Source organism: Mycosarcoma maydis, chromosome 2 (genome assembly GCF_000328475.2).
Source record: "Mycosarcoma maydis chromosome 2, whole genome shotgun sequence".
Taxonomy (NCBI): domain Eukaryota; kingdom Fungi; phylum Basidiomycota; class Ustilaginomycetes; order Ustilaginales; genus Mycosarcoma; species Mycosarcoma maydis.
The window spans coordinates 20,489-41,699 of record NC_026479.1 but is presented as its reverse complement, the minus strand read 5'-3'; the positions used below and the strand labels follow the sequence as shown (position 1 = coordinate 41,699).

General features: G+C 51.2%; 5 protein-coding genes across 5 annotated transcripts; 1 reads left to right on the top strand and 4 right to left on the bottom strand.

The window, feature by feature from the left end:
* Positions 1 to 373: 373 nt before the first annotated feature.
* On the top strand, positions 374 to 3,037 carry UMAG_00841 (uncharacterized protein; the record flags this gene model as incomplete). Its single annotated transcript, XM_011388574.1, has 1 exon — positions 374 to 3,037. One exon carries the CDS (start codon positions 374 to 376, stop codon positions 3,035 to 3,037), a length of 2,664 nt encoding a protein of 887 aa, XP_011386876.1.
* A 164-nt stretch (positions 3,038 to 3,201) lies between these two features.
* On the bottom strand, positions 3,202 to 5,040 carry UMAG_00840 (uncharacterized protein; the record flags this gene model as incomplete). The annotated part of the gene is made up of 1 exon (XM_011388573.1): positions 3,202 to 5,040. The coding sequence occupies one exon, from the start codon at positions 5,038 to 5,040 to the stop codon at positions 3,202 to 3,204; it is 1,839 nt and encodes a 612-aa protein (XP_011386875.1).
* A 2,141-nt stretch (positions 5,041 to 7,181) lies between these two features.
* On the bottom strand, positions 7,182 to 10,131 carry UMAG_11245 (uncharacterized protein; the record flags this gene model as incomplete). The annotated part of the gene is made up of 3 exons (XM_011389069.1): positions 7,182 to 9,026; positions 9,140 to 9,896; positions 9,995 to 10,131. 3 exons carry the CDS (start codon positions 10,129 to 10,131, stop codon positions 7,182 to 7,184), a joined length of 2,739 nt encoding a protein of 912 aa, XP_011387371.1.
* Positions 10,132 to 12,421: 2,290 nt separating this feature from the next.
* UMAG_11244 (uncharacterized protein) lies at positions 12,422 to 14,987 on the bottom strand (the record flags this gene model as incomplete). The annotated part of the gene is made up of 5 exons (XM_011389068.1): positions 12,422 to 13,005; positions 13,113 to 13,788; positions 13,911 to 13,994; positions 14,084 to 14,744; positions 14,851 to 14,987. The coding sequence occupies 5 exons, from the start codon at positions 14,985 to 14,987 to the stop codon at positions 12,422 to 12,424; spliced, it is 2,142 nt and encodes a 713-aa protein (XP_011387370.1).
* Positions 14,988 to 16,958: 1,971 nt separating this feature from the next.
* On the bottom strand, positions 16,959 to 19,004 carry afu2 (arabinofuranosidase 2; the record flags this gene model as incomplete). The annotated part of the gene is made up of 1 exon (XM_011388572.1): positions 16,959 to 19,004. One exon carries the CDS (start codon positions 19,002 to 19,004, stop codon positions 16,959 to 16,961), a length of 2,046 nt encoding a protein of 681 aa, XP_011386874.1.
* Positions 19,005 to 21,211: the final 2,207 nt, after the last annotated feature.

The following is a 21,211-nucleotide window of genomic DNA, read 5'->3' as shown; positions in this document are numbered from 1 at the left end:
ACGTTTTGGATCTGCGCTAAATCACATCTATCACTCCGCACAAACCATTCATTAGTGATTCATTCGTGATTCATTCGCGATTCGGCGCTCAACGAGTTCTCGCAAACTACCCTTGCTGAGGTATTGCTGGCCTCGGCCCTCAGGAGGTTTGGGTAATATCGATGCCACCTGACCTCGTCAGCAGGTCATGTGACCAGGCAATGCAGACTTTCAAGAGCTAAGCTGAATGGTCAATCTAGGCTCCTGTCCTACGTAGCAGACAGCCGCAGTTTTGCCATTGCTTAGGACCGGCACCACTCGTTCTTGCATTGTATACCTTCACCGTACTCAGTGGCCTTTTTGTTGCACATCAGACATCAGGCTGCTCGATACGATGGTGGCGTCCGGTGCCTCATCCAATCGCTCGACGCCAGGCCGGAAATCTAGTGCACAGTCGCATGACGGTGGCTCTGGGAGTCCAAAAGATCAGAGGCTGTCTTGCGAGGAGTGCCAGAAACGCAAGAGCAAATGCGACAAGCGGGATCCGTGCTCCATGTGCCAGTCGCGCGGCATTGCCTGCACACCAACTTTTTTGGATCCTCTTAAGCCAAGGAAGCGGCGTTTTCCCGAAAGGGAGCTTCTCGATCGTATTCGAAAGTACGAAACCCTGCTCACGATTGCTGGTATCGATAAAGATGCTTCGCATCCCACAGAGTTATCGAGCGTATCCTTTCGCGCAGCCGACTCCTCGAAGAGGTCACGCAAAAAGTCAAGACATTCGTCCGCAGACTCAAGCGTATCATTCGATTCACATCGAGCCGATCTGAGGGGTCTACCAGCTGTCTCGACAGGCGAAGCTCCTCCAATATCGCCGCGCGCCGCCATCATCGACTCAAATATCGGAGATCTCGAGTCGATTCTAGAGACTGTCCCTGATCTATCGACACAACCTTCTCGGACGCCTGGGCACCCTGATTCTGCCCCTTTTTCTTCGTATTTGTGTACGGCCCGAGCAGTTTTTGACGATGTTTTCAATCAATCGGTTCAAGCATCAGGCGCCTCTGCCTCGGACACTGCTGTATCGTCTACACTCGTGATTCACAAGCACCTCGATCTCATGTTCCCGCAAGATGGCTCCAAGTATTTCAACCTCGACGATCACTGCCCTGGCCAGCCGCTTATCCATCCTGAGCCGAGCCTCATGTTTCGATTGCTGCATATCTACGAGCAGAACATACATGCTCTCATTAAGGTGGTCCACATCCCCACTGTTCGCGAGCGATTTTGCGATATATCTGCTCATCCGGACTCAGCCATGCCTCATGATCACGCCGTCTTGTTCGCCATATACACCATCTCCATCGGTACGCTAACGCCAGATGAATGCAATCGCCTCTTCGGCGAGCAAAAAGCCAAGGCCGTCTGGGAGAAGTATCGACGCAACACTCAAACCGCTCTCTGCAGAGTCGGGCTCTGGAGATCTTCGCATATTGGAGCCATCCAAGCCTACATCCTGTATCTTTTAACCCTTACTAAGGACGTCGACCCACGCGCTTACGGCATCTGTTCGGGGAATGCGGGTAGAATGATACAAAGGCTGCTATCTCTATACAATAAGCGGACGACGAATAGCTCTGCAACTCCACCCATCAAGGCAGTGGACCAGGAGCTAGGCATCCGATTGTGGTGGGAGATTCTAGCATGCGACATGCGAGCCTGTGAAAAGTCGGGCATATCATCAAATCCCACCTTGGCAACTGCGACGACCGTTCTGCCTCGAAATGCTTCCGATGCCGATTTGGGTCAGCTTATTGCAACTACGGGACTCGCCCCGCAAGCTTCGCTCGAGCTTCCCAACACCGAATGCCTCTTTCTGCTGCTTCGATGTGAGATTGCCCAGTTCCAACTTCACCCACCGTGGTCGCAACAGCATCCGGAGCATCACCTTCGCACTCATCTCTTCCGCTCTTCGGTCTTCTACAAGCAGCTCATCGAGTCAAATGGCAGGTCTAACAACACGTCCAGCTTAGCGTGGCGTTTGTCAGCTGTAGATGCCTTTGGAAGTTACATCGCAAAGCGCTACTTTGGCTGTCTGGAGGCCACATCCAGCACCTTGCTACAATATGCGCAACATCACGCCCGCATGTGGGTCGAAAAAATTCGTCTCTTCGTGCATCTCAGCCAACGTCATGTAGAGTATGATGGCGACATCATTCGTATCTGTACAGCGCAGGTCGAAGAAGCGGCAAAGTTGCTAGGATCCGATCGATTTGTCTGTTTTCAGTGGTACACCTATCAACAGCTGCCCTTCTTTTCCTTTGTGGTTCTATTGGACCTCTTGCGTCGTCACACCGTTGGACCATTGGTGGATTCAGCTTGGTCAGCGATCGAGAGCAGCTCAGTCATTTGGCGGCCAGACATTAGCGCGAAAAACGCGGAAAACGCGAAAAACGACAAGAACAAAGATAACGAAGCTGCGAACTCAACGTGTACGTTGCAGAGTGGCACACCAGGTTCACGAAGTAGCACGAAAAACATATATGCAGAATGGTCCGACGAGAAAGACCACAATCGGCTGCAAGTGCGTGGTACTATGCTTGCGGCGCTCATGGTGGCGGCATGGGATAAACGCTCACAGGCGCTTGCCGCGTCTCAGCCTGGTAGTGTTGAAGAGCCGGCCATCGTGGCTGCTATGCGCGAGGCTGCTGCCATGCACAATCTTCTCCCCTCATCATCCAGTGCGACCGCGTCGCAGGGCAAAAGCGGTGCAGCTGCGTCAGGCCAGCGTACGCCACCGCACGTCGATAGGGGCGTCAACGACGGACCACAGGACGAAGCGCAGTGGACGGAAGCTGCAGGCGATCTTGGTGCGTTTACCGCTTTCCTTGACCCTTCTCTAGGTACAACCGGATCGGCGCTCGATGACATGCTCAATCTCAATTCCCTATTGCAGTCAAGTGTCGACCTCGACTGGAGTGGATGGTTCAATCAAAGTTGGGGCTCGACACCTGGTGCCAATGCGCAAACGTCACCCGCGAACTTCATACCCTCACTGTGATCTGTTCTGCAGTGCGGTCAGCAAGATCAACGGTGACTACTACACAGCCATATATGCACTACAATGTGAATGAATCCTTGCATTTCACACTAGCTGAAAGTGTCGACTCGTGCTATCGAAGCTTTTCGTGTGCACGACTGTACATTTCAATTCGAGCAGACAGCTTAGGTGCCGATCGAGTAGGTAATGTAGAGCACATAACCCGTGGTGACAAAAGCGATGAGAACGCAGCATCCGGCAAGCGTCCATTTCTTGATGGGCTTTCGGAGAGCCTCTTCCCTTTGCTCCTTGGACTCGGTCTGCATTTTTTGTTTCAGCTGGCGCTCGTTGAGCTTGAGAACACCGCCAAAGTAGCGCTTGTCGATGACATGGTACATCAGGCCGTAGACCACATCGATAGATTTGAGGGCGATAAGGAAGGCAAAGGCGTTCTTGAACTGATTCTTGCCCTTGGGGGTGAGGTCCTGAATCGCACCAAACGTAACGTCCATGGTGACTGAACCGGCCGAGTTGAAGCATTTCCAGATACCAAAAGCAGTGCCAATAGAAGCTTGGTTAGGTACGAGCAACGGGATGGAAGCGATGAAGGGGAGGGCGTTGAAGGACAGGGCAACACTTCCGAGCACCACGGGGAGGTAGACATTGACGTTGGAAAAGGCCAACAGCGAAAAGACAACGACCCATAGCGCTGCACATCCAGCCACGTAGTACATGCGTCGGCCGAATAGGTCGAACATAAGTCCCAGCAGCGGCGTCAGCACAATAGGCGGCACCTGACCCACCGAAGATGCGTATCCTGCCATGAGCGCTGACTTGCCGCGAGTGATCTGCACCACTTCGGCCAGGTTGGAGTTGTACGCGTTTACAGTGCCCGCCTGCAGCACCTGCGTCAAGGTGATGAGCCAAAAGCATGCCGGGATCGCACCCAGGCTCAGCGTAAGCACCTGCCATTGGCGCTGTGAGAAGGGTCGTGATAGGCTCTTCTGGGGTTGCTTGGTGCCATCGACGCTGGTTGAAGAGCCGCAATCCAAAGCTGACGAAGCCTGTGCAGCAAGCTGTCGTCCCGTCACTACACGCATCTTGTTGGGTAGACTGCGCTCATAGATGACGTACATCGCGTTCAGACCCAGCGTGACGGCACAGAGGATGGCAGACACCCAGAAGCTCCAGTACCACTTGCCAGTCGATTCGGCAATGGGCACCGAGCTCATCTTGCCCATGACGTTGAACACTCGGCCCATGGCAATGTCGAGGCCGTAGACAAAACCAAGCCATCCGGCGCTAGAGAAGGCAGCGTACCACTTGCTTGACTTTCTTTCCTTGTTTGCTTCCACGCTGCTGTCGTCGTCCTTGTTGACAGCAGAACCGTCTCTGCACCAATGAGTGTATAGCTTCGACTGGCTGGTTTCGATGGTGGTACTGCCAAGACCGAAGATGATCTGGCCTGCAAGGATGGTGCCAAAGCTTCCACGCTGTCCTCCGACGGCTCGAATGATTGTGCCGATGAGGATAGCGGTTGACGAGAGGAGCGAGGTGATGCTCGGGCCATAGTAGTCAATCATGATACCAGAGAAAAGCGGCAGAATACCGTTAACCAGCTGCTCTGCCGAAGCGATGGCTCCGTATCGTGCGTTTGTGACCGCAGGGATTTGTTTCTTGATGGTGGATTTGAGCGGCGAAAGCGAGGACTGAGAGAAGTTGCTTCCCAATGTGAAGAACAGGACCATTAGGAGGGCAGGCAAGCGGTGTTTCCAGGTAGCGCCTACAGCACCTGATTGTGCGTCGACGATCCATACCTCATCTTGATCGTCGACAGCAAGGTGAGGAATCACAGCGATGGGAGTAACTTGGTCAGTTGCTTTAGCATCCTTCTCTGCGGTGCTGCAGATCGACGATTTGGTGTCGTTACTGTCGTCTACATGTTGTCCAGCGGGTGAGATTGCGCCAACGGTTTCGTTGGCGCGCGTCTCTTCGACGAGACCTCGCTTTTCGGGTTGCGACATGGTGGCACAGTGTACGCTGTGCTGGCTTCTCCGGACGGTGAGCGAAGGTGATGATGGTTAAGCTGAAGTTTCGACCTGGCAGCGCATAAGACCACGGATGAGGTCTACTTCTGGTCGTTTTATACCCATCTCAATGTATGAGAGCCCCACACAATATGCGAGAGGGGGAAACAGAGAGGACGAAAAGTTTCAGGTAAGTGAGGCGTGAGTTGTTTGCAGGGTACAGTCGTGAGTCTTGTGGTGATGAAATGCGAGTTGAAGGACAGCAAATGCTGTCCACACTAGTGCCAAGACACGGGACCGAAAGGCATCCAATCAGATAAGATGTAGCTGGAAGATGTAGCTTGCCGACTGTCATGTGCCATGTGAACCTCACAAAGGAGACCACGCAGACGAAAATTCTGTTTGACATCCATCCATCGTCATGTCTTTGCTTAACTTAGTTTCAGTACGCCACTACTCTCAGAGGGCAGAAAAGCGTGCCAAGAGCGACGGAGCTCGAAAGTCTTGAACTCGCTGCTCTGTTGTGCTCGTACCAATCAGAGTGGACACACTTGTTTCCGAACCGATCACGATTTGCATGAACGCTTGCAATATATGGTCGGAAAGTGGAGACAAAAGTTGCAACTTCAGGCAAAACATCAGGTTCGTCATCTGATTGGTTCCTCTGCTCATTGAATGCACTGTATGCATGACATCAATCTCAGTCACAGCTGCATCAAAATTTTGGAGCGTGGTCCTGGTTCTCCTGAAACCCTTGTTCATCAAGGGTTCGAGACCCTAGGGACCAGATTCAGACCCTTCATTAGTTATTCATGTCCTGAGATTGTGGATGGCCAAGACGCAGCATGAAGGCTGTATCGAATAAAACCTCGAACTGCGATCTGGACCTTGAATCTTACAAGCTTGCGACCTTCGTCCACAAGAGCCTTGCGTCGCGAACGTAAAGTTTGCCCGTGAACCGAGCCGAGTGGGTCTGACAAGTCACAGTCGTGAGTCTTGCCGTTCGCACCTCGCTGAGAAACCTAGGGACACGCAAACTCCACACGTTCAGCAACAGATTCATAATTGTTTCGCAAGAAAGATTCACGATTGCAACCATCAGCCAACAGAGGTTGATTCTTGACTCCCGCATAAGCCTCTGTTGACTTGGATCGGTGTATGACAGTAAAAAAATTAAAAAAAATACGCAAGAATTCGGACAGTGCAGCACGCTTAGAACCACTCAGCACACGGGGTTGATACGTGTTGAATGACAAACGTGAATACATCGAGGGTCTATCTCCTGAAGCAGGGGAAATGTTGGAAGGTCAATGGCTCAGCTGCTCTAGATACTAGGGCCCAGCGAGACGTGAAACCACGGACCTTTACCAGCCATGTTACATCTGCAAGTTGCAGCAACTGAACGCGCAAAAATACTCACACAGACACGAGACTCACGACTCACGACTTATGGTCCTCAACATGCTCACAAAGGAGCCAACAAGAAACTGTCCTTGTGGAGTTTGATTGAAGGATGCTCAAACACGAGTGAGTCGCTTGTGCCCTCCTAGCCTAAGGCTGTAGGCCGGCGTGGTTGAGTGCTCGTGAAAGCGAGCCGAAATCGTGAACGTTCCAAAAAGGAAATACGCGCGTGGCGAACACCAAATAAATAACTTAGGGAGGAACACGGAAGCGGGTGGGGAAAGGAAAAACAAAGACAAGATTGCAATAATCTGAAATCACGAATGCAATCGTGAATCGTGAATCGTGCAATTTGGCCGAGGGAGAGAGAATGGTGGTGAGACGAGGGAGAGGGAGAATATCACGAATACAGCACTCTGACTGAACGAATGAGCGAGCGTGGGCGCCTGTCTCGTCCCGTCATCGTACCGTGAAAATGAAGCCAACGCCCTCACCGAGCGTTCTGCATTCCACCAAGTTGCCTTCAAGAATCGTTCGAAAATCAAGCGGAGTTATCAAGCTGCCAGGCATGGGAGGAGCTAGCTGCTGAGGAGCAACATTCACAAGTTGGAATTCACGATTGAATACTTGAGACATGAACTGTACAAAAAGCGGCCTCCTGCATACGAACAAGAAGCGACCCACATGCCATCAACCGCATACGGGCACAGTGGGAACCAACTCCAGACGGTAAAACTTCACCAATTGAAGCAGTCTTCGACCAGAGCCACGTCGGTGCCCTTCTTGAGCATCGCTACCACTTCAGCTCTAACGGCATCGCACATGGCAGCAGGTCCGCACGTCGCAAAGACTATCCTCTGCGGAGTGTCATCCGGAAAAATGTGGTCATGCAAAGCTGCCATCGACTTTGGCCTTCCCTGAAATCTCCTAATAGCGATCAAAGCGTCTCCTTTGGTTTGTGAGAGGACGTCTTGTGACATGTCCTGACCTTGCTCAAGGTCTTCTTGCGTTGCCGAGTACTTTGGCACAAGATGCGCCGACGAGGGAGAGTCGTATTGAAGAACGCTGTACACACTGTCAGCACTCGAGTGTTTGCTCCCTTCGCGATATGGATGTGGCTCGGCGTAGCCATTCCTGTAGCGGCCGTGCCCAAACTGACCACCGATGCTGTGAAGGCTTTCGTACGACTCGGCATAGTTCGAGTTAGGAGTACTGCTGCCGCTGCCTTCATCTTGCGCCTGCGACAAGAACGATTGGACGCCTTGCAGCGAGCGCTTGGAAGCCATCGACGAGCTTGAAGATTGACCTGCGGAAGAAAGAAAGAAGCTTTGCCGCAGTACTTCTCTAGTCGAGTCCGAGAAGCTCTTTCGAGCGGCGGCGGGTGAGAACCTGTTGTCGAACAATTTGGGCGTATCGATTCCGTCCTCGGAGGTATAGTAGAAGGTATTTTGCTCGTCTGCTGCTAGGGTGGCATGCTGATACCTTGATGCGGTCCGTGGCAGGACTGGTAGTAGATCGAGCTCTTGACGTCGTTTGTACGCTACACCTTCCCATACCTGATGACTGGAACCAAATTCCTTGGAAGAAGCTGCGATAGACGAGGTCGAGCCCGCGCTCATGAGTTTCGATCTTAGCTGTGTCGCCTCAGGTCTCGAGGGCAGTTGTGCCGCCGACTTCATGTCTACTGCGATGGACCCACCAAGGCTAGGTGCACTAGCTTTGACCGTTGTGTAGATGTCGATCGAAAGACTACAGCGACTGCCGCCTCTGTTTCGGATCTCGTCAAGCAGCTCAGACAAGCTGTCACGAAGTACGTCCAGAATGCCTTCGTTTCGCACGATCCAGACAAGCTTGCAGGTCTCGAGGCTGTTGAACTCTCCACGCGCCGCTCTTACAAGCAGCGGATAGCAGAATGTGATTGCGATGCCTCCTGCAACTAATATGGCGTGTTGAGCACCCTCCAAAGAAGGGCTTCGGCCAAATGGTCCATCGATAACTACTCTGACACGTTGGCCTTTTCGTCGAACCGCTTGCTGCAAATACATATCGCTTGGTCTTCTAGACTCGTCTGTCGTGTAGGTCGAAAGCTCCTGAGCCAGTTGGGACAGCTTCTGTGTAAGACCAGCTTGGCGCTGGATGACGAGATCGACGTAACCCATATCGGGATTACCGGTCTTGCAGCGTCCAACTGCGAAAACCGAGAAAGGATGATCGCCCACCCATTGCAATCTCGGGATAGTGATGCGAACATCATCACCAGCGCCTATACGCGCTCCTGCAAGCATTGGACCGTTGCAGAGTGATCTCGAACTGCTGGTAGAGCACTGCTTTGTTGCATCCTCGAGATTCATGTAGGAGCTAACAAGCGAACTCGAGGCACTAGGAGCAAGTCGCAGTCGAGAAGCAGGGACTTGAATTCGTACACGAGTGTATGCGCCGTCAGCATAGGACGTGAGCTGTGCTTTGCGAGTGGCGCCAGACCCGTCAGCATAGCGCCAAGAAAGCGACATAGCTACCCGACCCGACAGTCGAATAAGTCTGTCAAAGGCCCACAGACCCGCCGTCAGTTCGATGACAAATATCTGCAATGCAAGCTGTCAACGCCAGAAGGAAAACTCCAAGGCTGAGTCAGCTTGACCCACTTCATCTTGGAACTGTCAGAGGTAAATGAGACCATGAAATCATGAATACTTACTCTACCTTGGTGGAGGAACTTAATATGCAGATACGTGAAAACAATCAGGAGTACGGCCATGCTGATATGGAGAAAAACAAACACTTCGTAGTGCCTCTTTCGCAGTGTCCTTAACGATAAGAATATGAGACCGGAGAGCATGACAGTGGCAACGATGCCGAGCTGCACAGGCAGAATCTTGAGGCTCTCCACGAATCCGATGCCGAAATGGAAGATGAGAGCATTGCCGAGAATGTGGACAACCGTGTGCAGATAGCACATCCTTGCGATCCAGCGATGGAACAGCATTAATGTGTTCATCGAGAATTGGCTGAGCAGTGCCACCGGCGTTCTCTTGCTTGCAAGCAAAATCAGCATGGGCAACTGTGCGATCGCGAGCATTGCGCAACGATTTGCTAGGTGCCGCAAGATCTGTGATCTTCGACTGACGGCGTCCGTGCCGACGAAATAGGTGTTGTGTCCGACATAGAGGGAATAGAAAGCAACGAGGGGAGTTATGTTGAGAATGATCATGACGGCGAGGACGATAGCCTCAAGACGAAGCGGGAGATGCATGGTGAGCCAGCTCAGACATCCTGAGCCACAAGAAACGACCTGAGAGTGCTTCTCGAGCACCAAAGGGTGCTCGGACACGTTTCCTCTCCACCAAACCGTTCGTCTTGAGAGTCGGTGATATAGACGAGGAAAAAAGCACGCAACAAATGCTCGAAGTCCAGAAGCCAAGACGACCAACAAGAACAAGCCCCAAATAAGGAATCTGCTCGGTTGAAAGGGGTGGAAACGGCTGCTTTACTGTCAGAGGAAGATGATCAAATCAAATATAGGGAGATTCACCGGGGATTGATGAACACTCACGTAGCAAAACATGGTACTTTGTACGAATTATAGTAGTAGTGTTCGAAAGTTGCCCATCCGTATTGCTTCTGGTTCTCGGGCAGCTTGGTGATGTGTGCGAGTGCGTACGAGTCTAGGACCCACGGAGGCGTGATCATGGTTGCTGCCTAAACGTGTCGCGAGGATACGATTGCAGGCTGGTGAGTCTCTCTCTATGCCGTATATGCGGTTGCTGAAATACACAATGATGTCAACGTCGTGGTAGACAATAGAGCTAAGCGTGAAATGATATCTCGTCGTTGATTCGAACGCCGTAGAGAGACCGGGGGAAGTTGGAGTATACGGCCAAGAGACGGAAAAGTCCAAGAGAGTTGAAGGGGGAGTATGTTGGTGAGGTAAAGAAGCAAGTCAGGGGCGCCGTCGAGAATAAGTAGGAAAGGAGCAACTGTTCGACATAGGTGAGAGCATAGAGTCACAAGGGTTAAGGAGAGGCAACCTCGAAGGTCGTTATTTAATATTTGGTCTTGACCAGGGCTAGATGTCAAGGCACATAATCGAGTCGGCAATCTTGACAGCTGGACGAACCGCCAAAGGGCCAAGTGCAGAAAGAACGGAATCCCGTTGCTCCTCGAGGGCGGTCGGTCTCATGCCGAAGTCGATGCTCATGGCGGAAATCACAACACACTGTGCATCGGCCGCCAAACTCGGGAACCTGCTAGAATTGCTGTTGCTGCCATCCTGCTAGACGCGGATGATGTTCGTTGTTGGGAGCCGCAAAAGGGTACCGCTGACGTGTTATGCAGGAACTTTGAAGCAAGCAAGGTCAATAAGCAAAGTAGAAGTGATATCGCAGTATACCAGGAGTGCTTGTTCGGGGGCCGGGGCCGTCCTTGTCAAGAATGCATTGTTCCTACAGAGATGGGCTGATAGCGAGGAGCGAGATTTGAAATCTGTCAAATTGGACCGAGACGCTTGGGCGCCGTTTTGGTGAGACAAATGATCTGCACAATAGAGCATGCTGCACCGGATCCAAAAAAAAAAGGCACAGATCCCCGTTCTGCCAGGCAATATGCCGCGGAGACAGCATATAACGACGCCAGCTCACATATTGCCTCTCCGAAATGCACGCCTCCTCTTGAACCTGCACGCAGCAAACAGATTTTGCAAGATTGTACATTGATGTTTCTCTGGCAATTTCTGGGAAGAGGGGGGAAATGGAAAGTACAACAGAGAGGTAAGCTCCAAAGAAGAAACACTGGCCGTAAATTTGCAACACTCCGCCCAACTGCGCGGGGCATGATCACTTTCGCATGGTGATTTTACGTCAGCTGGTGAGCCGGCCCTCCGCGCATATACAGCCACAGGGCGCGGTCATAATTGCATGCAGCGGCCTGTGTAACGCTCAGAGTGAGGTACATGAAAAATCGAGCATCCGAGCCTCAGTCGCTGCATTCGAATTGCTTGCGGTGTGCTTGCATCGTGACGCCTTGTAGCTGTATGCGGGCATGAAGTTAGATGGACCAGCCGTCGACGATGGCGTTCGCTGAGCGCTTCCAGTCTAGATAAGAGGCGGCTACCGAATTCTTGCCTCGTTCTAGCATGTTTCAGCCCTTTCTTGACCGTGTGGAAATCGTAGCGTGAGTAAGTCCAGGAACGTGCTCGATATTGGTAAACATAGAGAGGACAGTGCTACTATTGACTGCACGATGAACTTTCTATCGGATGTCGGGATTCTCCTGTGGATGTTAGCTTTGCGCGTATTACAGAGCAGCGAGCGAGTCTCGGGAGATGAGAATCGCGAGTAGCCTTCAGAGATTTCTGCTGCATCGTTCCTCTTTGGTCTTCTCTTGACAGAATTCAGGTTAGCAGCGAGACTGGTTAGCGGCAATTTTTGTCGAGAACGTTGAACTAACTGATTCACGATTAATAAAGTAACTAAGTTACTGTGAAACTCGTGACTATCACGAAATTTATTGTATTGTTTGTTTTATCGAAAACGCCGTAAGGGTTTGACGTGCATGAAATAGGACCTCTCCAACATTAAATGCACGCCCTCTGCCTGTCAAAGTGAAAATGTCCGGGAAAGCGGCCAAGAAGACCCGAAGCGAGTACGCCCAAGGCGCCAAATTTCAGATCGGCGCTGTGGCACGCCATCTTCTTTGAATGCAAAATCGGTCATTTCGTAGCGCCGGCCTATGCCCATGACGGATGCAGATGGCGTCGATCAAACGAAGCGCGGTAATACAGCTCGCCCGCTTATCGATCTGGAGCAAGCCTGTGCTCACGCAGTCTTTCACACTCACCTTTCACACCAGGAGTGGGTTCACCAGGGTAAACTTTCATGACTAAGTTATGCATCATATGTACATGAGATTCTCGCGCTCCTTTCGCATCGTTCCAAACGTCATCAGCACCTGTGGAGAAGCGCCTGGCCCCTGAGGAGGGTACTTACCAAGTGAAGCAATCCTCCATCAAATCGACGTGGATGCCTCGTTTGAGCAGACTGACCGTTTCGAACCTGACATCGTCGCACAGGCTCGCTGGACCACAGAGACCTACTGTCAGCCCCCTGCTGTCTAGCAGCGTCTTTTCTTCCAAGTGTCCAAACAAAGCAGTGGGCAAGTCTGCAGGGCGACCGCCAAAGTATCTAACCTGGACTGGATCATGGCTTGTTCCATCAGAGATGGAATATCCCTGGGCTTTAATATCGCAGAGCTGCCTCTGAGTAGACAGCCTCGGCAGCTCTGCGACCTCGCCGATAGACTCGCCGGAAGGAATCGAAGTTTCGCCTATTTGCGATTCTGAGCCGTGAGGTGTCTTCTCCTTGATTGAAAGGGATGAAGACGAACGCGAGGAGTGAGGCGTCGACTTGGCATCTGACGATGTGGTACCCGAGATTGGTTCAATCTGTGCCCTCTGCTCGTTTGAGGTCACGTAGATGTCGACTGAAAGTTGACAGCCTTTTAGGCCATCATCGACCTGTAGCTCATTGATCAACTTGTCGAAAGCCTCTTGAAGAATCATCAGCGTGCCTGTTTGGATAGGTTTAAAAAAGAATTTATAGGGTTCATCGAAAGAAGAGTTAGGGTTGGGTCAGTTCACTGTAAATTCTTCTTCCGCTGATGAAATTCTTACTCACTTTGATTTCGAACAATCCAGATCAGCTTGCAGGAGTTGAGCTTGGAATTGTCACGCGCCTTTGCAGCAGCAACAAAGAGCGGCCAGCAGAACGTGATAGCAATACCTCCTGCCACCAGAACCAATTCAGTGGCTTCTTGAATGTTTGGAACGACCCCGAACGGTCCCTCGACCATCACAGCAACACTCGAGTCCTTCTTCTGCTCATCAGCAAGCTCGACGTCGTTCGATTTGCCAACATGACGAACGAGTCTGCGTGTGAGTCCGGCTTCAGTCTTGATGAGGAGATCGATGTAGCCTTGAGCTGGATTCTCTGGAAGAGTACCGACGCCGAAAACAGTGAAAGGATGCTCGCCAACCCACTGCAAGCGTGGAATTGTGATTCGAATGTCATCGCCTCCAGCGATACCAACGATACCTCCTAACCCGCTTTGCTGATTTTCAAGTCGAAGTTTGCTCGATGGAACAAAGATTCGAAGTCGCGAGTACTCCGACCCTGAGCCGTACGTGCGAACCTGCGCTGTGGCACATTTGATCAAGCTAGTTCCGGGCGAAGTGCTAGAAGCGGCCAGACGAGGCGAAGAAAAGGATAGCCAGATTCGAACAGCGAAGCGGACAACGCGGTCGAAAGCCCACATTGCGGCTGAAATCTCGGTCAGGACTTTGAAAATTTGGAACTAAAGAAAAGAATCAAGAAAAAGAGAGAGAGGGAGGGAGAGGGAGAGGCGGGGACGTTTGATGAGCATGACGAGGTGCGTCGAGCGTTGGCAATCGGTAGCTACGGACGAGTGGTGCTCACCTTTGGAGACTCAATCAAAGCGATATGAAGGTAAGTTCCGAGCACAGCAAAGAAAGCCATAGCTATGTGCAGCATCACAAAGATCTAAACATGGTTTGGGTTTGGGGTAGCAAATCGAAAATGGTCAGCATTTCGGTTACAGACTAGCCGCCTGGGCTCGAATGTTCACTTACTTCGTATGAGCGCTGACGCAGAGCACGGAGAGACAAGAAGATGAGACCAGACATCATGCTAAGACCTACGATACCCCAAATGATGTAAGTCTCCTCTAACACCTCTGACAAGCGATGTCTTCGAACGTAGATCGCGGTGTATGCGCACGCGTGGATAAGGATGTGCAGCCAGAACCACCTGGCAATCCATCGGTGGTAAAGCATCAAACTGTTCATGCTGAGTCCAGACATGATTGCCAACGGCGTCCTTTTGCTTGCCATGAGAATGAGCAAGGGAAGTTGTGAAGTGCCAAGCACTGCAGTTCGATCGGCTAAGTGACGGCAAATTTGATCACGCTTGCTTGTAGGCCCTTTGTAGATCTGATTGTTGCCCAGATACAGGTCGTAGAAGGCAACGAGTGGCAGAAAATTGATGAGCGAAAGCAGTAAAACGATCAAGGCCTCGCCTCGTAAAGGAAGTTGGAGTGTAAGCCATTTCAGGAAGGGAAAAGCCACGACCGAAGCGTGTTTACGTTTGACGAGCGGATGTTCAAACACATAGGCGCGTACAAGTCGCAGCCTTTGCTTGATCTTCAGGTGAAGGGATGGCACTCCCCATGCCATCAAGCTGTTGGCACCAGCGGCCATAATCAATAGGAGAAAAAGACCATAGATCACAAACCTAAACGTTTATAGATGGACAGTTGAATCGGATGTACGACTTGTCAGCACAGGAATGGAGTCAGAAATACGGAGGCTGAGGAGACACGAGCCAGAACAATACTCACGCGGTGAAGCAGGGCACCTTGAAAGAGTTATAGGCAAAGTGTTGATACGACAAAAGACCATATGGCCGCTGAGCGGGTGGAAGCTTGTTGATGCGATCATAGGTTCTGGCATCTAGCGTCCAAGGTTTTTGAATCATCTTGCCTGTAGTCAGAGGGATGACTGCAGGGCTGGAACAGCTTTCGTATGAACAAGCGCTGAAGGAATGTGCCTTTGTGGGTTCTGGTCAGCGAGAAGGATGGTAAGGAACAGGGAAGCTTGTTGGAACCAATGCAGAGGCGCAGAGACAGGACCGGATCATCGGCCACTACTTATGCTTTTCGAAAACGGAAACGACGGATGCTCATAGGAGCTGAGACTCAGTCGAAGAGGGTTCCGACGAGTACATCTGTACTGCCCGTGATCTCGAATGGCGATAGGCACTGATAGTCAGACCCAGTCGAGGCTGCGATCGCGCAAATTTTTGTTTGTTGCGATAATTGCCAGCAACTTCAGCATCTCACAACCAGTAGCTACTGTATTTGCGACATGAAATGCCGATCAGCTTTAGCGTGCCACGCGAGATAGGGCATTGACCTTCAGAAGGAGGTGGCTTATCTGATCTGAGCCTGAAAGTGAATGAGTTTGTATCAATACATAGCATTTCGAGTTCCGAGCACCGCGAAACCCTTAAGGCGACATGTGATTGGTCTGTGCAGCCAATGGGAGCATTGCGTGCTCTTTCTTCGAGCTCTTCGCGTGAGCGTCAAACAACGGAGCGAGAAGGGCCGACGGGCAGGAAGACGGCGGAGCCGCGATTTGTGTTTGAAGCGGCGGTGCAAAACTCGTTGAATTCATGCAGATCTGTCTGTGGTCATCGCCTGCTTGTCAACGTGTCGAAAGTGGTCCTTCACTTGCTGTAGTACTGCCGTCAGAGACGGTTTCACAGGGTTTTCCACATTTGGGGGGCCAGTCGGTACATTTCTCGTTCGAAGACCAATGTACCGCAAAGATGCCAGGCTGCTACTTTCAGAACGAGACGTCCGGAGCAAGCATGCTGGATCATCAGCTTGACCAAGCTGTGAAAGCGAGTGACATGTGACAACGCCCACGTTGCAACAATGTCAACGCAGAACAAGTTACAGGGGGTTTTTATTTATTTAAAGAAGCGAGCGTCTCCTCGGCTCATCTGTTCGGAAAACAATTTAAAAGGGGTGCGTGTGTGTGTCACTCTGCGCTTCGAATCCTACCTGTTATAGGCCAATGAGAATAGAGCTTTGACGGCAAGATTCGGAGTGATCGATTCCGACAGAGGAATCACCGACTAGCTTATTGAGGTGATTGTCTCTGTAGCGTGGTTTTGAGTAGACTGCATGACGACAGCGGAGTATAAATTATTCATGGCGTTGTCGATTAGTGCCTCGATTACACAAAATTACAGTACAAGTTCGGTCCGACTTCCAGTTGAAAGTAAAGCAGCTACAGTATTCTTGAATATAAATTCGACAATTCGTGAACGAGCTTCTATCAGATTTTCGATCCAATCAGTGAATCAGATAAGCTGTTCGCTCGCTATTTTGTCTGATTATTCTCGTTGCTCAATTCTGCTTGACCGACATGTACAGTAAGTTATTCCAAACACAGCCACCTTGCTTTCGGACGTTTCCGTTGGTGTGGGCGCCCCTTGCGCCCATCCCATTCTTACAGTATGGACATGCAAAAAATGGTTGACATTGGGTTTGCAGGTCGCTAGCAGAATCATGCACGCTAATGCAATCTCTTCTTCCCGTCGCTGCACTTATATTTAGTGAGGTACAGGTGTGGGCTGCTCTGCTCTTTTGCGAAAGAACGCATCTGATAACGAGGCTCACACACTCGTCACTGGCGACTCCGAAGTTTCGCCAATTCTCGCTTAGCTGGCGCGCGAGTTTTCCTCATTTCAATTTCAAGTTCTGATCCATTCACGATTTGTACACCAGTCGTGTGTGCACTCACGAGACTCAAACGATGAGTTTTCGGTCAGCGACAGGAATCATGACGGACATTGAAAATGGGCCTGATGGTGTGCTGCTTTGGTCCAACATCGAGGACTTAAGATGTACAAAAGAAGACCGAGAAAGGCAGAATCCAACTATGAAAGAGCGACGGTCACTACCGTGGCAGAGTAAGCGGGCAGGGTCATGGTGAAAGACCCGTCCATACCAACGGTGGATCCCTCTGGCAGAGAGGATGTATATGTTTGCGGAGTCACCGCTTCTGAGTCGTCGATTGTGTTTGCTTGCTGGGGATCGTTTCCTTTGACTTGCCAGCTCCTGGCGCCGAAGGACGAGACCTTCTTTCCATTGCCCACTTGCACTTGGACGTTTCGCGGGCTTCCGTTTATATTGATCAGCTTCGCCACCAGGTCGCCTTGGCCGTTGGAACCGAAGGAGTGGTAAATTTGAGAAGCCTTGGTCGGCGTGGACAAGGTGGCATCGTGGATATGCTTGATTGGGTTGTTTCCCCAACCGTACTGAATCCAGTACGAAGTCGACCTGATCATTTGGCCCGGGTTGAAGCTCAGCAGATCGGGTGTCCATTGGGTCAGATTCTGGCCCTCGTTCTGGAAGATAGGAGCGTAAGCGGCACCGTAGTAGATGTCTCCATTTCGCTCAGCGGCAGCAAGGAATGCAGCCTCGGCGAGAGCACCAATAAGAGTTGGGTGCTTAAGACGGCCTGGACCGCTGTAGATGTCAGTGTCATTTGTAAGCCCCGAGTTGATAACAGCAAATTCAAGCTCCCAAATCGGTGTCTCTCGCGAAGTAGCATCCATGCCTTCGGCAAAGTCAAGCATCTGGGCAGGTGTAGCGTACATGTGGTCGTCGACCGCCTTTGCACCCTCCACACCTTTCTTGAGTGTCGACGCGATAAGATTCAATTGAGGAAACTCCTTGGAAATGGCATCACGAAAGGCAGCCCAGCGGTACGCGCCGTAGGTGTCGATAGCAGCACCGAGCCAGTCCTCGTTGCCGATTTCAACGTGTCTGAATTTGTAAGGCTGTTCGCGACCTTGGGCTTTTCGCAAGTCTGCCCAAGAACCGGAAGCGTCAAGAAGGAAGTGCAGCTGATTGAGCGCCGATTGGATGTAGGGACCAAGCTCCCCCTTTGGCACGGCCTGGGAATCGAGACTATAACCCGCGTAAACGCCAAGAATAGCTTCAGCACCCCATTTTTCAGTTAGATCCATGAGCTCCATGAGGCCCAGGCCTTCTGTGTTCCAGCTTGTGGTCCAAGTGGGGGTTCTGCCCGGGCGATTCTTATTATCGCCAATGGCGTTGGTCCAATTGAACCAGGACGGTATGTTGTTGCCTTCGAGGTCATTTCCGCCTGGCAAACGCACAAACACCGGTTTGATATCGGCAAGCGCCTGGGCAAGATCTTGTCGTGCTACGGTGCCCTCCCAGGTGGGGGGCATGAGCGACACGAGGTTGATCTGGAAGCCATCCTGGCAGGCGCCGGAAGTCTTGATGGCAAAGACATTGTCGTTGTTGCTGGATGCCTGTGTGGGCGTCAACGTACGCTGGAACTGCTGCCACTCGCTAGTCAGCTCGAGCAGCATAATCTGCCTGACAAACGTTATGGAGTAGTCATTTGAATAGAGGCCAACTTCGACTGGCACTGTTACGGTCTGACCTGTTGGTGATCGTGCATAGAAGCTGAGCATGTGCGGCTCTGTGGTCACGCTGATCCCCTCAAAACCAGCGTTTTCAATCCCGCAGGAATGGCTCTTGTCGCCACTGACAATCGCTGATTGGGGCAGAGCAGAAGATAGAGAATTGTCCAACGATAGCGAAAGCTTGGTGGACTTGCTGGTGCCATACCAGTGGAGAAGGGTACCTTGACCAAGCGTATTGTTCTTGTTGCGGGAGTTACTTTCGTTGTCTTGAAAGGCACGGTTACGTATGATCTCAGCATAGAGGCCGCCATCGGTACCGGAATTGATATTGGTTTCGATGAAAGCAGCGAGAGCAAAGTTTGATTGCCTTGAAGGATTGCCTGCCACGTGATACGTAACAGCAGGAATGGAAGCAGCGGCATCGGCGGGTGGAGAGCTAGCTGGAGCAGCGCTGATGGAAGATATCATGTAGGTACTTAAAACCAGGGCCATGGTAACCCAAGACAAGCTGAGAGACTTCATCTCGTTCCAGTTGGAAGGTAGAAACAGCAGGTAGAGAGCGAATGGAGTTTTTGGAAGATATGAATGCGTGTTGACATGGGGGAGATATGCGGTAGGTCCAACAGAGCATGTACGCTTCTTATAATGGCATGCTGCCGGTTCCATTTGATGGTAACGTCGCCGATGCTTTGAGCGGGAACTGCGAGGAATGGGATTTCCGAAATCCTTCTAACGGAACGAAGCGTGAGGTAGGCGGCGAATCAACGGAGTGAGAGGGTGCCTGCCGCACGGCGGCATTTTGGTTGTGGGGTGCTGGTACGCTGCTCGTGATTGTATACGACAGAGGCTGCCTTTGGCTAAAGCGATGTGAGTCGTGCAGCTGCAAGATGGTGGCGGAAGAATAACAAGAATGACGGTGCATTTGATGCGACACAAGAGATCAGCGAGGCTCTGGATATCGGCAAGTAGTAACAACAAAGGGTGTGCAAGCAAGGCTGCTCGGGGATCTCTATCATCGCAAATCCCGGAGTCGACACAAGCAGGCACGAGGTACACAGGCAATGACGAGGCAGACAGGTGACCGGCGAACTATGGTAGAAGGAAGAAAGCCGATGCAGTTAAAGAGACGAAGGTCAGAGGTTCGCGAAGCGGACGACAGTGCTCCTTTTTAACCGAGTTGGCTCGATGTGGGGTTAGCCGCGTCGCGGACGTCCATTGCCATAGCGAGAAAGCACAGAAAGAAGGGCGTTGCTTCAACCCTCTCGGGCATGCGCATTTTCCACAGAGAGAAGATGGCAGGAACCTTGTCGGATCAAGCTCGCAGGTTTGCTTTGCTCGAGTGTATTGCGGAGCACGAAGCATGCCATGATTATAAACCTGAGGCTTGGATCGGCCCGCCGGTCTCGTGTTTGATCGTGAAGACAATGCCCGCTCTTTGTTTTGGTGATTTATCTGCATTGAAAGTAGCGTCGCCTCAATCATGAATGTCAATCACGAAGGGATCAGACGAGATGTCTGAAGTCTGAAGCCTTTCTCAAGGCTACAACGATGATGCAAGCTGACTATAATGAGATCGAAGCGTCTGCTTGGAGAGATACAGAGCCCTTGTACTGTAGCTACGCACTCGCGAGATTCGTCTTTGTGAGTTTCTTGTGTGGGGCTCCTCACAGGAGAACAGCAGCACCGACCACAGAGGATCCATGCTTTGATGACATGGAGAATAATAGCCAAGTCGTGAGTCGGGGAAATACGGTAACTAATCGTGAATTCGGCCATCTTGGTACGCGCCCGATGGTACTTTGCCTGGTACGAGTCCTGAGTCGATAGAGTCGAAGGTTGTAAAATCTGTCCGTGTTTCACATTTCTCCAAAACTAGTATTTGAATAGAATATAATTATTAATAGACTTATATTCACGATTCTGTCTGTAACGCGCCGCAACGTGTAATCACGAATCACGGATCACGAACCCGAAAACTGTGAAACACGAATCGTGAATCACATCGTAAAAAGTCGAATTCTGATCTAAGTTAGTATAACTTACTCGTAATTAGCGTACGTTTGAGCAGCGTAGCCTCTGATACCCGTCAGCACAGCAGTACAAGACGAAGCAAAAGAGGCTGTGGGATGGGGTGTGCCAGTCGAGCGCCTAAGTCGAGGTCGCCGATTACAATACAAAAGCTTTTCATACCCGATTCGATTGACTGTCTGAACCTGCCTGGATGAAGCAGACGATCTGTTCGAGCCTGGCCTAATTGATGCAGAACCGCTGATTTACTCACAACTGTATTTCGGGTTGGCTCACACAGGCCGTCTGATATTATAAATTTAACCAGAAAACAACCAGCCAGTCTGTGTTAGCCAACCCGAAATCAACCACTAACTGGCTTAACCCTGGTCCATCTTTTAAGGCAGGAGTTCTGTTTTACTCCTGCTTCACATAACTTAGTTCAGATAGTTAGTCAGAATTCGACTTTCTACGATGGATGTGGAGTCGTGAGTGTGGAAAGAAGAATCACGATATCATCCCCGTCGATGTAACACTGCAACCGTGCACGTGCCTGTGCTCCGCCCCCACGCCCAGCCAAAACAAACGCGCCTCCACTCGTGTCTCTGAGACGACCTGTTTCGTGCTTTGCTGCTCACTCTTGAGCGACTGCCAACATAACGAATCCTGATGATTGCCGATTCGTGATTCACGATTAGCTGCCAATCAAAGCACGAAGCAAA